We start from the raw sequence: 16178 nt of genomic DNA on the forward strand, positions 1-16178 counted from the left end.
ACTGACTTTTAGCAGCAGAAAGAGTTTGTATTTATGCATTTATTGGCCAGGTATAATGTAGCAGGGGACAGTATAGGCACTGCTACACTGGTAAAAAAATAAATACTATAATGTTATTTCTCGAATAATTCTTGCAGATCTGTCTGGAGGCAGAGAAGAAACTCAGTAGAATTACTGATGCTGAATTCCAGGGATGCTCTTGGAGTGAAATTTGTTGTATAGTATGAGTGGCAATTAATTCATTTTGGACTATTTTCCACTAAGTTCATAACTTTATTATAGCAGTTATAATATGACCTAGTTAGGAGATTTTTGATGAACAACCTGATAAGAAAGAATTTAGGGTTGATAAATCAGAGTGGATTAAAATCATGAAGCCAGAGCTAAAGTGACTAATTGAAGTTGCTGCTAAACCTACTAGTAATTGGGAGTTATTTAAGCGGTGCAGAAGAAGTCCACTATTACTAGAGTAAATGTTTATCAAAACTCTGAAGCCACTACATAAACAATAAGAACCATAAGCACAACATCACTCCTCTATCCAAACAATGCAAAGCCATGTAGCCATGTAAGGAGATATAATGAAAGTAACACAAGGTTACGTATATATTTGTCCTCACATAATACCTGAATCTACTGTATAAACTAAAATCCATGAAGACCTGTCTCCAAAAAGTCTAACAGTTGAATTTAGAGATGGTAAAGTCCCCCTAGTCACTTAGTCCAACCTCCTCCCAATAAAAAGATATACACCAACTTTTTTTGTATAGCTAGGGCCCTATCAAATTCATAGTCCATTTCAGTTAATCTCGCGGTCATACGATTTAAAAAAACACAAATTTAATGATTTCAGCTATTTAAATTTGAATTTTCACTGTGTTGTAATTGTAGGGGTCCTGACCCAAAAAGGAGTTGTGGGGCAGGGGGCACAAGGTTATTGTAGAGTGGGTTGCAGTACTGCTACCCTTACTTCTTGGCTACTGCTGGCAGCGGTGCTGCTTTCAGAGCTGGGCAGCTGGAGAGTGGCGGCTGCTGGCCAGGAGCTCAGCTCTGCAGGAAGAGCCGCCACCAGCAGCAGCTCAGAAGCAAGGGTGGCATGGTATGGTATTGTCACCCTTAGTTCCGTACTACTGCTGGCAGGACACTGTCTTCAGAGCTGGGTGCCCAGCTAACAGCTGCTGCTCTCCAGCTGCCCATATCTGAAGGCAGCGCAGAAGTAAGGGTGGCAATACTGCAACCCCATAAAATAACTTTGCGACCCTTCTGCAACTCCGTTTTGGGTCAGGACCCCCCATTTCAGAAACACTGGTCTCCCCCATGAAATCTGTATAATATAGGATAAAAGCACACAAAAGACCAGATTTCACAGTGGGAGACCAGAGTTCACCGTCTGTGATGCCTTTTTCATGGCTGTGAATTTGGTAGGGCCCTATGTATAGCAAAATACTATACATTGTATTTCTGCGGTATCTTTCTATCAGTGGTGATTGTTGGTTTCTTTAGAATAAATAAATGAAAAATCTAAAGAAATGACTAATCTGAATTGTGTTTATTATGGAAAAAAACAAGATTCAACCCGATATATGGTTAAAGACAAAGAACAGTGTATGTATATAGTTTTCACAGTGCACCAGGTACTTTAAAGACAAGGGTCCTGCCCTGAAGAGTTTATAGTGTGAATAGAAAAATAATGTACAAATGAAATACAAAAGGATGCAACAAAAAGCCATGTGATCCATCAGAGGAGAAGGCTAACTGGCTCCATGATCTTCTTTAAAGAGCTTTTTTGGGGGGGGGTAGGGGGATGCTCTAATATCTCTTTTTAGTACTTTGCTGAGGGGAAGGTTGGGGTAAATACACCCTTTGGGAGGAAATGTGCTCTAAGGAGGGCCTTGGTAAAGAGGGCGAGGAGCAGGATGGACTGGTTCAGGAAAGATGCACCAGGGTACATAGGTGCTGGAGCTAAGGGTGCTGTTGCATCCCCTGGCTTGAAGTAGTTTCCATCATATGCAGGATTCGCAATTTGGTTCAATGTCTCTCAGCGCCCCGACTATAAAAATTGTTCCTTCACCCCTGCCAGGGTAGGTGTTTACATAGAAGGATGGAGGCAAGAATGGGAGGACACCAATGGGGCAGGCTGTAATGTGGTTGGACAAAGTGAAAAGGACAAGCTGAGGAGCAAAAAGAGCAGAGTGAGAGGCATGATCTAAGTTGTGAAGGGCTTTGAAAGCTGGATGGGTTATTACCATTCCCACTTTAAAATGTGCCTAGGGAGGACTGGATGATGCAGGAAACAGGCAATGGGATACAGAACCTTCACCTCTAAATACATGGGTCAAATCCAGCCCAGATTGTCAAAGACAAAGTAATTACCAGCTGGTGGATCCACAAAAGGACTTGGTCACCTACAGCCCAGACTTAGGCACCTCAGTCAAAGTTTTGGCTCCACTGCAATCCACAAAACTCCCTGTAGTTGCCTAAACTCATTTGGCACCTAATTTTTTCAGTGTAGAAGTTCCCTAGGCACATATGTTCCTGCTTCTGGGTATGTGCACTGCTGCCTTCTAATAAGCGTCCAGACACCTCTCTCCTACCTAACCCCAGAGCAGTCCACGAACTGGTGGGAGAAAAACATTTAGCTGCCTCAGTTGGGCGAGGCCTAATCCAGAAGGTGTACTCACAGGGCACCATTCAAAAGTGAGCTAGAGGAAGAGGAGGTGGTGCCCATCTTATAACTTTTAGCCCAGTTGTTAATCACTGGGATGTGGGAGACCCAGGTTCAATAACCACCTGGAGTGGGAGAAGGGATTTGACCAGGGGTCTTACACCTTTCAGGAGAGTGCTATAAGCGTTAGACCACGTGATACTCTGATGTGGAGTTTCCCTTTCCTGTTGAAGCTGATACATTGATAATGAAAGAGTGATTGGAGCCAGGGGACTGTACTCAGGGTCTCCTACCTTCCAGAGGGGTCCTCTAACTACTGGGCTACCGAATCACATTCTCTCTGGCCCAGTGACTGTTCCACAGTGGCTAAATAATCCTGGTGGTAGGGCGAGAGAATGACTCCATATTCCAATGGTTAGGACACCTAGAAGGTAGGAGACCCATGGTCCCGTTTCCACTGGTCCAAATCACTCTTTCATTATTTATCCACAGTGGAACAGTTTCAACAGGAGGGAGGAGGCGGCACCTGCTGAGCCGGTAGTTGAATCTTTCCTTGGTGCTGTCGAGGTGGCTTCATAAGCGAGGGGAGCAAGAGTCATTTCAACATCACCAGTGGTAATCTGCCATTTGGGAAAGGAAGTCCAAGCTTGTAGCTTTCCGAACAGTCCTGTGTTCTTAAAGACAAGAGTGTTATGCACCTTCTCTGACCAGTCAGCACTGATGTCGGTGAAGTGTCCCTGGTGATCTACCAGTGCTTGCATTACAATTGAAAAGTAGCCCTTTTTGTTAATGTATTCTGTGGCAATGTGATCTGGTGCCAAAATAGGGATATGGGTGTTGTCTGTTGCTCCATAGAAGTTTGGGAACACTATTACTGCAAAGTTATCCACTGTCTCCTGCACACCAGAGTCACAGTCCTGAATAGCAGGACATGATTAATGGTCCTGCATAATTGCATGACAAAGGTCATCACAATGGATTTTCCAATTTAAAAATGATTTCCCACTGAATGGCACCAATATGGCATTGAAAATTTCCAAAGTACTATTGCCACTTGCTTCTCCACTGTCAAGGCAGCTCTCATCCTAGTGTCCCTGTACTGGAGGGCTGGGGTGAGCTCGGCACACAGATCCAGGAATGCGGCCTTGAACATGCAGAAGTCTGCAGCCACCACTCGCCATCCCAAGCCTCTATTACAATGTGATTCCCACCAGTCAGTGCTTGTTTCTTGGGTCCAGAATTGGTGCTCCACCATCTGTAGCTGCTCCAGAAATACCACTAACAATCTTGAATTGGCTCTTGCTATGGCCCACAGCTATGGCCCACTCCAAGAAATAGTCCTGTCCCCCAAAAATCAGTGGTTCTTCTTACGGCTCTGCAAGTACCAGAGGATCATGTGTCCTGTGCTTGCAACACTTATGACAATAGTGCAGAGCAGTGCAGGTTCCATGCTTCTGTCAGAGATAGTGGACAGTGAGGAGGGCTATGCTGTTTTGTGAGACTTTTAAATATGGCATGAAAATGATGGGATGTAGATGACATTATGGGATGGAGACAGTTGCATACTGGGAAGTTGACCCCTTGCGCCCAGTCACCCTGATGACTTGTTTCTGCCCCACCATGCACTGCCAAAACTTCCCAAAGTGTGTTGGGTGGTGGCGGGTTGTACACTGGGATCCCTACCCATGGTGCACCACACTGTGCATCAACACAAGCACTCCTGATGAGTATGCACAGCACCACTGCAAAGAGCCAAGCATGCATGGAAGCGATATACTAACTGCATCAGCTTTATGCCAATGTAACTTGCATTGGTGAAAGTTTGTAGTGCAGACATGGGTCTCAACCACACCTCTTTTTTCTTGAGCACTGACCTGACATTGATCAGCATCTTTACCATGCAAAAAACCCAAATATTCTGCATTAAGAACATTTTTGATACACAAAAAAAATTCTGTCTTTGGATGTGTGTGTGTGAATGTAATGGAATGGAATATATGAGCGGGATTAAGAGAATAAAATTAACTTGTCTTTACAGCATCTAACGATATAGCACAGGGAGGGGAACTCTCTCCAAAAACTCACCTTATCATTTAGTGTTGGATCATTCAATGAGTAGAGTTTGTTTGTAATATCTTTACCAATAAGATATCTAAATATTTCATATAGGAATGGTTCAGATTCCAGAAAGTAAGTCAGTCGTTCCCTGGACCAGCACAGGAACTTACAGTTGTCATCTGCAGTAATGGTGACCTAAGAAAACATATATACAGAATTATTGTTTGCAACCATTTTATTGTTTGAAAAACAGGCCACACCAGATTTTAATTTGGGGATGCAGCAAAAATAACTAGTGCAGTCATGACTCGACCCATGTATATCCCATAAGATGCATACCACCTACAAGTTTAAAGGTACCCAAGATGCTTCTTATTGTATTTTTAAAATTTCCATTATTTGTAAGTGCAGTAAATGTTTTCAGCTGATTTTTTTCATTTGTTTAATGGACTGGTGGAAGTGTATGCCATGAGAATCCTTCCCTCACCAAACAGAGTTGTCTCTATATATACAGTTAAGATCAGCATTTGTAATCTAGAGATATATTTAGGAATAAAATGTAAGAAACACACCTTTTAATTCCATTGAAATTCATTGGACATAAAACAATCAAATTAAATCCAGTGACCTTAATGCAATTCTCATCTAATTACATGAGAGCTAAATTTGTTCTAGGAAGATTTTTGGAAGGATAGTGTGGAAAAAATCTCTCTTTTCTCATGTGAATAGTCCCACTGATGTTCTAAGACTACTTACGTAATTAGAATTATTCATAGTTACTACGTGTTGGCACAGCTGGTATAAGAAAAAGATATTATGAGTGATATTTTAATGGTCTGAAATCTCATACAAATTGTTACAGCTTGATTTGCCCTGTCTTCAGCTACAACAGAATTCATGACCTTTTCATAATGCAAGTGCCTTCGACACTTGTGCTAAACAATCAAATCAATTAGTTATCAGTAGTACTGCTATGGAAGTACAGGAAGACAGTTACAAACTTATAAACCAGGAGTCAGCAACCTTTCAGAAGTGGTGTGCTGAGTCTTCATTTATTCACTCTGATTTAAGGTTTTGCGTGCCGGTAATACATTTTAATGTTTTTAGAAGGTCTCTTTCTATAAGTCTATAATATATAACTAAACTATTGTTGTATGTGAAGTAAATAAGGTTTTTAAAATGTTTAAGAAGCTTCATTTAAAATTAAATTAAAATGCAGAGCCCCCCAGACTGGTGGCCAGGACACGGGCAGTGTGAGTGCCACTGAAAATGAGCTTGTGTGCCGCCTTCAGCACGCATGCCATAGGTTGCCTATCCCTGTTATAAACACTTGAGTAGGTCTCGCATTCTAGCCAGAAGAGGGCACTAGCACACAAAAACCACTATATCACAGTTTAGTACTGCTGTAGCCATATTTAAATCACTTATTTTACAAAAACAATTAAACAATTAAAAGTTGGAATCATATGACTACTTCTTTTCTAAGTTACTTGTAGCCTTTTTTCTCCTTAAAATAAATTAAAGAGGTTTAAGTCTCGAAGGTGAGGGAACACTGCCACATACTATATACAGGTTTTAAGTGATACATTTTAGTCTCTATTTTTTTAATAGTTCTTAAAAGTACAGGTTTGGGCAGAGTATTTGTTCATCAGCACTGCCAGCAGATGAAGCACAAAAGGTTCTATAGATCATTTGAATATAAGTTCTGCATGAACATTCCTGATGAGATTTTTTTATTTAACATCAGAGTATTGAGATTAAAAACAAAACAAAAACCTAGAAAGTGAAGGACATACCATACTAGATTATAGTAATTTTAAGGTAAGTGAAATTTGATGCTAAACTATATTTCCCTTCAATAGCATGAATCAATGTTTGATCATCTTTTAAAGGAGAGACTGCATGACAAGGACTGCAAGTGCAGAGGATTCCTTTAGTGAATATATCTTCACAGCCATCTCTCCTTGGCCCTATGCCGAGTTCTTGACTGGAACATATTATTATCTCAATCACTGACCGAGATGCCATACCAACCCTGCCTCCCTTCCTGGCATGATGAAAGTCACAGTCCAGTAACTATTCAACAATCATAGTTAGGAATAACAACATGTTAAGGAACTAGCCAAACAGCTGGTACTGATTTTAGTATTTTGGGTAGAAAACCTTCCCTCCTTAATATTTTGTTATTGGCAGCACACCAATGTATAATACTTTCAGCCATCTGTTCATCTTCCAAAGCTTCTAAAGCAACATAAGCTAACTGAGAAAAAAGCCACTGTTATTCTGCATAGGTGTCTGCATGGGGAATTATACCAGTAAAACTATAGTGGTACAATTATATTGGTATAGTAATTCTGGGAAATTTCCCCATGTAGCCAAGACCCTTAGAAACCATGATCACTGCACACAGCATGCAGATAGAAAGACAGGGAAGTTCTGAGACAACAGCATCGTTCTATAACGTGGCAGGAAAGGTTTGATCCAACTCCTACTGAAGTTATTGAGCATCTTTCCATTGACTGTAATGGGAATCAGATCAACCAGTAGGATCAAGTCCTAAGAGATGTTACAACCACACCGTTTTCCTTCAGAGGGCAAGGCCATCAAGTCAGTCATGTTAATCTCTGTTGGCGTTACTCTGGATTCATACCAATGTCATGAGACCAGATTGTAAACTCTTTGGGGCACGGACAGTCTTTGTGTTCTGCATTTGTACAGCGCCTAGTACAATGAGCTCCTGGTCATCTGTCCTAGATGATACAATAATAGTGTCGCTCTAGGTTATAGTATCAGATCGGCTAAACCTAAAAATGAGAATCCCTAAGATCACTCCCTGTCTCCAGTGTGGTACTCTATGGCATGTTATACTAGGCGTCAACGCCTGCAGCCCTCACTTATGTGATGCTCAGGGGTGAAAATAATATAAAAGACATACCTGGTATGGGGGCCTGGCTCTGGACCTCCAGAAGGGGAGGGGCCTTGGGCAGAAGGGCCAGGAATGGGGTCAGCCTCCCCCAGCCAGCCCTTCCACACTGCCTGGCCCATGCCGTTGGGGCTCTAGCAGTGATTTAAAGGGCCTGGGGCTCCAGCTCCTGCTGCGGTAGTGGTGGCGGTGGCCAGGAGCCCTGGGCCTTTTTAAATCGCCAGGCCCTGGTACAACTACCCCTTTTGCGCCCCTCAAACCCATCGATGGCCCCGGGGAGGGGGCAAAAGGGGCAGCGACGTTAAAGTCAGCTGTGTATGGACTGATACCAGCAGCCACTTCTTACTGGTACGCTGTACCGGCCCACTTTCACCTCTGGGTAAGGTGACTCCTGTTGAACTCACTGGGAGTTTTGTCTGAATATAGACTAAGTTTTGCACTTAATCATAAGGACGATTTTTGTGTGCATGTGTTCAAAAAGGAGGCCTGCTCCTTAAACACAATGTGTCATATAATAAATTAGATTTACATTTTTGGGAACACAAAAAGGAAATAAATGCATGAAGTGACTCAAATATAAGTAATTATTGCTGAATGACAACTGTAATATATGCACACATTAGCTTTTTTTTCATTGAACACATTTAAAGGGACACCAACTTCACACTTGTAATAGTTTTTTTTTTAAAGCAGATACAACTAATGCCTAAAATTACTGTAACTAAAAGAGTTTAAAGGGGGTAAAATATTTTTTCTGATTGTTTTTTTTGTGCATTTGACAACATGTTGCATACAGCCAGTTTCATACTTTCCCAGTAGAGTCAGTTAAGCCCAGAACCTGCAAACACCCACCCACAGGGACTACTCAGGTGCCTAAAGTATGTGCATATTTGCAGGATCACAGCCTTAATTGTGAGCGTGACACATAGAGCAATAGTAGAAAGGGGAAAAAATTGAAAATATAAAAAAGTGTGATTGTAAACCAGGGGAATCAGAGATAGATGTAGTACCTGAAATTCACTTTTTTTTTTTAAAAAAAACTTGCTAGATTTCAGTTCGATGGCATCTTTTTAACCTATACATATGTCACTCAACATTTTGTTGACAATTTCAAACCTCCTTCTAATTTATATGTCCTGCACAGGGAGTGCCGATCCTATTAAACAGAATTAAAGTATATGAACCGTAGGAGGGGAAAATAGCATAGAACAAGCCAATATTGAGGTTTGTCAGTGAAAAATCGAATACCATTTTGAAATGAACTACTAGTCAAGAGTATCTTTTAAATGGCCCAACATTAAATATTAAAAAAAACCCTAGCAAAACTGTGTAAGTCAATAAATTCACTGTTCATTACATTCATATCCAGTGACAGCCAAATAGAAACACACCTGGAATTTCTCACCCCGGTTCATCTGAGTTGATCGAAATTCAGGAGAATCTATAAAGGCACAGGGGTAAATATTATGCAGAAAATGCCCTCGATAGGAGACCTTCATTCTGATGATAAAAATATTTATTAGAACAACATATAAAAACCATAAGGTAGAATAACAATCTAAATTTGAATATGATTATTGACAATGATAATACAGAACTCAAAGTCACTGCATCCATGTCTCCGGGAATTTTCACCAAGCATCTGACCTAGTTCTCAGCCAAATAAACTAAGTTTTGTCAAAACTCTCATTGATTCTAAAGGGAGCAGTATCACTCCTTAAACCAGGCAACATGGTTTGAAATAATAAGAAGCTATGTGAATAATGGATTTTGTTTTGTTTTGTTTTGCTACTAATTCCAAACAAACAGCACTGTTGTGGGTCAAACAGAAAACAATTTTTTGGACATTTTTGGTGAATATTTTGTCTCAGTTTCAGCCATTTTAAAAAGCTTTTTATTTTTTTCATCAAAATTAAAGAGAAGCAATTGTCCAAAGAAAAATTTTGAAATGAAATTGTTTTGAAATGAAAAATTGAAACACTGTTGAGAAAAATGTCAAAATGAAAAGGTTTGGGTTATTTATTTATTTACTTGTTAGGGTTTATTTCTACTCCAACAACTCAACAAAGCCTACACAAATTCACTACACATTCCAGTGTTGTCGAATCTGCATATTTCACTGAAAAAAAGTTTTGGCCAAAAAAATTGCCCAGGTCTACCCGGAAGGCAGCTCCCAGTAGGCAGAATACTACATTTATCAGATGTCCTCTGAATACCTTGGGTTTGATCCACCCGTAAAGTGACATAGGGTGGATCAAACCCTAGGGAAAGAGGATTGATGTTGGTACCACAACTTACAAGGGAATATCAGCTTTAAACTCCAGCTAGAACTTATGAATCTAGCTAGAATTTATGAAGTTATGAATCAGTGCATCTCCAATCAGTTCCTGGCCAATGGGAGCTGCAGGGGCGGAGCCTGGGGGTGGAGGCAGCATGCAGAGCTGCTTATCCACATCTCCGCCTAGAAGCAACAGGCACAGGTCACCACTTGGAGGGAGCCACTTGAGGTGAGCGTCCCCCCTGGATCTGGTACCCCAAAACCCCTTCCGTGCCCAACCTCTAACCCTCCTGCACTCTGAACCCCTCATGGCCCTTCCTCCCCATGTCACCGCTTCCAGGGAGCCACACAGAGCCAGGTAGGAAGCCTGGCGGCCCCGTGCCAACCGGACTATAAACCTGACTTTCTATGAAGATTAGAAATGTCAGTTTATAGTGCTTTCCAGCTGGTACAGGGCTGGATAACACAGCTTTTACTGTATATTGTGAACAATTATTTTTAAAATGATCTTCCTTTGAATTTGTTTTTTCATTCCACCATCATGCAATACACAAGACTTTCCCAAACTTTATGCAGCACATACTTTCCCTTTAGCAGGATACTTAGTCGATCATCAACTGAAGTTTTGTCCTCTGCAGCATATGCTTGACCTGTTTTTAAAGTCTGAATGTTGCAGAATTGTCCAGTTAATCTCTTGAACAGTTCTGGAGGTACATGGAGTGGTTCAAACATTCTCTTGTACAGACTACTGAACTCCTTCTCTATCTTGATCTGGAATGCAACAACAGTTATCATAAAGGAGAATGGGTCAAAGAAGAAACAGAAGTGCAAGATTATTTTTCAGTTCCACAGGTTCCTATGAAAGTTCACCATTTGCCAAAATGGTTGTAACTGAGATACTTCAGGTTTTGTCTAAATATAGGGCAGGAAAGAACTGGCATCTGTCCACAAAGCTTGACTCTTAGATGGTGACCACAGCACTCATTTATGCAGAGCTAAAATTGGGTCAAGATGTTATGCTGGCACTTTAAGCATCTTTTCCATACCAGTAGAACTTGAATTGATTTAAACAGTCACTTGGATTTACACTGCCGTAAGAGCAAACGGAGTTTGGCCAGAAAGGCATCTGGAACATCAGGACCCCTGTGTCTTTCACTATGCATCCCTGCTTCAGGACAGAATGAGGGAGCACCTTTGATCCTTCATATTCATGGCTTGTAAGCAGAGGGAGAGCAGGCCTGCAAGCCCTGAAAACAGAGCCAGCATGCCGAAATCCACCATAAGTATGTCATGAATAAGGAAGAAGTCATTGCCAGATGAACATCCCACTCTTGGGAGACCACCCAAACTTCAGCTGCAGGGAAGAGGGAAAGGAAGCTGGCTGAAATCCTAAGCCTGAAAGTATTTCCTGAATGAAAGCAACTGGGAAGGAGATAGCAGTTAGTGCTTTGGGTCCTTGTCTACCCCAAAACACAGGAAAGCTTGAGCAGAAGTCTGCTTGGTGGTGGAGCAGGACACACAGATGAAGGGTGTGGACATGAGAGAATAAAAAAAGGAAGTAAATATATTCAGAATGAAAAATAAAGAAAAAATTATCAATAAAATTATAGGTGGGGCTGGTAGCACCACCTATTATTAATGTTGCCCAATTTCAGTCACTAATAACTTTGCCAAACTTTGTTGTGGAAAATTTCATCAAAAACAGGTCAGTCATTTCCAAGAATGAGACTAAGGAAAATAAAATTATTTTTCAATGTTAAAAATATTCCAGTGACCTTTTCATTGGAAAGGTCCCTATGCTTTGGAATAGGGACTTTAAATTTGACACAGAGGTGGCCTTTGTGTTAGGGATGCGTTTTTTGCCATCACTGTGAAAATCCGTCCAAATTTGGTCACGTTATATTTCTGAAAGTCACATTTGCACATGTTCAGTTGAAATTTTCTACAGCTTAACAGCAAAAAGTCTTGAAAGATTCTGTCCTCCCTGAGCGTGCTCGAGGCCTGTCACAGCTCCTTGTGCTGACCAGATAACACATGTGCCAGCCCCACAAAGCAATGGAGCATGTTCCAGTCCAGGGGCAAAGCTAGGCTTTTAGCTACGGCTGCTAGGGTTTGTCCAGGCACTGGCACTGAGAACAGGGAAGTGGTCTCTCCTGTGCTCTCAGTGACCCCCACCCCCTACTCTATTGGCACCCAGGCAACATAGTGGAAGGAATAGTCTGATTCTAATGCAGAGGGGACAACAGCCAGACATAGGATATTGTGAGTGAGAGCCAGGGAGTAGACTGGGACATGGAGCAGGATGGAGACTGGGACTGGCTGGGCAATGAGCCCGAGAACCTGTAGGGATGGGAAGGAATAAGGATGCTGGTGAGAAAGATTGGACAAGAAATCAGGATGTATCTGACTGGGCAAAGCAACCAGGACAAGGAACCAGGGGAGATGAGGACACTGAGAATGGATAAGAACCCTGGGGAGGGAGATTGGGACTGGGAGCATTGAGTCCTATGGAGGCATGGGGAACACAGGCAGGGGAGTACTGGAGAAACACAGAGACAGACTGTGGGGGAGAAGAGAAATCTGGGACCGGATGGACGAGGAGACTAGGAATGGGAAAACGGGGGGACCTGGGGCTGGGACCAGAAGCCTCTTAGAAGCGGAGACTGGAACTGACTAGATGAGGAGAATGAAACTGGGATACAGAAGACTGGGGCAGAGACAAGGGGAGGAGGATTCATGGAGGTGATGGGACAGAAGGGACAAAAGAGATCAAGCTTGGGGGGAAATGAGCAGAAGTGCCAGTGCCCACTGCAGCACACATTCCTCCAGAGTCTGCAACGGAACCCATGATCCCTATCCCTGAGTCTTACCATGACTATGCTGTCAGCAAATATCTTTGAAACCCACTGGCAAAGTGTCCCATCCCCCTCTACTGCTAGTCCACATAGAGGATAACAACCAAGTACTGCTATCAGTTATTCTGTTTGCTCAAGCAGCAGAGGTCTGTGCTAATGATCCATGTGGGTGTCAATATAATGCCACATGAAAGAACTTCCATTTTTCAGTTTGCTTTTTTAAATATCTAGAAAATTACACATAAAAATTATGTTAAAACAACTTTATTAAGGATGCAAAGTCAGGCCCTGAAAAGTTAAGAAAGGCCAGAATTAACATTGCCTGTGCACCTTTAATCTGGCCTCCTTGGCATATGCATTATGATACAGCTATTAAATTCCTGAAAGAGGGTGCTGGAATGGAAACGCGCAGGCAAGATTAACAATAAGGTTGTTAGCACTCAAGCTACAGTAACTATATTTGTATGAGACTCAGATTTTCAATTCCCCCGGCCCTGCTGCACATTGTAGTTCTTAACAACTAAAAGGGGCCTACGCACAGGCAAAGCAAAGCTTCAATTTAAACATACGTGGTAGGGAGAAGCGTGCTAGGGATCATAACAGATCATCAATCACAGAATCCCCGAAAGTTGCTAATATCTGCATATAGGTTCTGTGCAACTATGAGGTTAGATAGACTGATTGCAATCGACATATCTTCTCCAGTCAGTCCCTCCTCTGTGTCAGCAGTTCTAACTTAATGCTGTGTATCTCCCTGCATGTGATCTTACCAGTTTACAGACAGGGTCAAATTTTATTCTTAGATGTGTATGTGCAGCCACCGTGGGCTGAGTTGGGAATTACACAAGCATTTGTGAGGGCAAAACTGACTAAAGGAAAACAAAACGAAGTTTAGAGCTTTCATGATCTAATATGTAAATGACTAAGCAAAAAGCAGACCTAACTGAAGTGCTGTTTTTAAAACGAGTGATAAAGTGGGAGGTATTATTCTACTTTGCTAGCCCTCCCTTTCAAAGCAGTATTCACCCTAACCTAAGTTAAGCACCGTTGACTGCTTCAGCAGTCATCATTATGGGCCCTTTTCCAAATGAACCATATGGGTAGGTATAAGTTTTGCTCTGTGATAGATGAAGCATTCTGGAGTACTGCCAAAGCCTCGAGCCAGAGCGCTGCAGAGGCACTGATTAGAATCTTTTAGCTTCTGAATTAGAGTGAAGTTCTTAAAGGAACCATGTAGGTAAAGCCTCAATAAGCCAAAACCACAGAAGTCATATTTTGGTCAGGAAAGAATCCATTGTTTTTTCCACAGACTACATTTAATGAAATAAATATTTAACTGAAAATATCTATCAATTATTTATTCTGCAATACAGCTTGATTTTTAATTGTTTTTCCATTCTTTCTTCTTTCTAGATTATGTGATGTGTGAGGCTGAGGAAATAAAAAGGATTCTGGGTGGTGGTTGATACTTGCCGCTAGAAAGTCTCATTCAAAAATTATTTTCTAACATCTTCTTTGCTACCTTCTGTGGTGATGTTTAAAACCACCAATTTTCAGGTTCATAGTAAAAGCAAAGTTACATTCACAGCAACTACAAAGAGTGGAGTAAGCAGCAAATGTTGCATCTACAAGAAGGGTTATTGCTCATAATGTATAATGAAGACTACACATATATTGTCTGGCATATGTTTTCTTGTTTCCATTTAATTTTATGGTATTTTTAAAAATTCACATAATGGATGTGTTTATCACAAGGTATTTAGAATCTGATTTTCAGAGGCGCTGAGCATCCACTGCTCCCACTGACTACAACTGCAGTTATGGGTGCACAGAACTACTGAAAAATTGGACCCTTAGGGTCCAATTCCTCATTGTGCTATTGCCTCTCTTCACTTGCTAAGTTAACACAAAGGGGCAGGTGGGAAATTATCCTTTTACTGGGAGCTCCTTATGCTAGATGGAGAGTCAACTCTACCAGGTCTGTACCATCTCATTGGCAGCTCTGAGAATAGGGGAAGCAGGACCAGTGTGGCTCCCTTAACAAGACCACTGCAGCAGAGGCACAACTTTGGTATCCCTGACTACTGCCTCCACACATCAACCCCTGCAGCCCCTTTGACCCTATGCCAGTGCAGCAATAATTGCCCCATAATTAGCACATAAAAAATAAATAAAGCCACAGAGGAGAAATATATATTTTATTCCAGTTCACTCCTGATTTAATTCTACTGATTTTAATGGACTTGGATCAAGGATGACTCCATATATTCTATTCCCTCTTGCTTCCCCCCCGCCACTCCCCATCTCCTCTTTCCCTCCCCAATTTTTGCCATTACCATAAAGCAAACCCCGAACAATGCTGAGAAAACAAAATGAGTAGATATTAAAAAGGTATCTGTAACATTTTCTTAAGGCTCCTAAGTCACTAGAGCACTAGGTCCCACTGTTTTTCTTCCCAATATGACATTGTTGCTTTAGAAAGTTTAGCCAATGAGGTCGGGACAGCAAAGTCCACTTAAAATGCGCTGTGACCATGGGATCTCCCCACAAATTGACAGCAAACATCACAGCTGATTTTTAGGACTCTTCAAATTTGTTCTTAGGAGGTTGTACACTCAAATCCTGTGTACACCCTGCCAAAAGCCGCAGGTATCACAGGCCTGAGGAAGCTAAGCCTCCCTACACAGCTTGGTGTGGCCCCACCCCAGCTCTGCACCCAGTTCCCTGCCCGCTTCCAGTTCCCACTCTTCTAACGGGGCTCGGGCTGGATCCAGGACTTGGGGCATCTAGGGCCACACCGCCCACCCCGGTGCTGGAGCCACATCATCCACCCAGTGCTGCGGGTGGAGGTAGCTGAGGCTATGCAGCCCCCTTGGGACTGAGGGCCATGGTGGAGGTGCTCTGGGCTCATTTAGTGGGGGGAAGGGGCAAAAGATGTGGGACTTCAAACAGAATGGGAGGGGCTGGGGACTAGCTACCCACAATGAACAGTTCACACATGGCCCCTGGTCCTGCTGAATTATGTGGCATCTTCAGGTACAGATATTTTTATTGAATGAAGTTATAAAAAATCACTACAGTATTCCTGGAGGTAGTAGTGTAGATATTAAGTATGTTTTGTGCTGCTCCTACATTGGACTATTTCAATTTGCTGCAGAGTTTTATAGTGACAATACATTATGGTCCTGGGGAAGGTTTTGGTAGAAGGGATAAAGGAATTTGGGTCAGATTTTAGTCACTCAAGTCAGAGTTAAAGTTTTTACTGCTATTTTAATCCTGGCCCTTTGCATACATCTGTTGCAAGGAGGTCTTTTGTTACTTTATCATATAATACAGTGGTTCTCTGTGTTTTCAATACCAGGATCTACCACCCTCCCCCCACACCCTCTCTAATCTAAT

The 16178-nt window shown here is 42.0% G+C and overlaps 1 protein-coding gene across 2 annotated transcripts in view; it reads right to left on the reverse strand.

The window, feature by feature from the left end:
* The window catches only part of BVES (blood vessel epicardial substance), a 46101-nt gene that overhangs the window by 14474 nt on the left and 15449 nt on the right, over window positions 1-16178 (reverse strand). For both annotated transcript variants that reach the window (XM_030556019.1, XM_030556020.1), the window contains exons 4-6: window positions 10508-10695; window positions 9038-9146; window positions 4751-4918 (exon numbers count right to left, since the gene is read on the reverse strand). In XM_030556019.1, coding sequence (XP_030411879.1) covers window positions 4751-4918; window positions 9038-9146; window positions 10508-10695 — 465 coding nt within the window. The remainder of the gene's footprint in view (window positions 1-4750; window positions 4919-9037; window positions 9147-10507; window positions 10696-16178) is intronic.

Source organism: Gopherus evgoodei, chromosome 3, assembly GCF_007399415.2.
Source record: "Gopherus evgoodei ecotype Sinaloan lineage chromosome 3, rGopEvg1_v1.p, whole genome shotgun sequence".
Lineage (NCBI taxonomy): Eukaryota > Metazoa > Chordata > Testudines > Testudinidae > Gopherus > Gopherus evgoodei.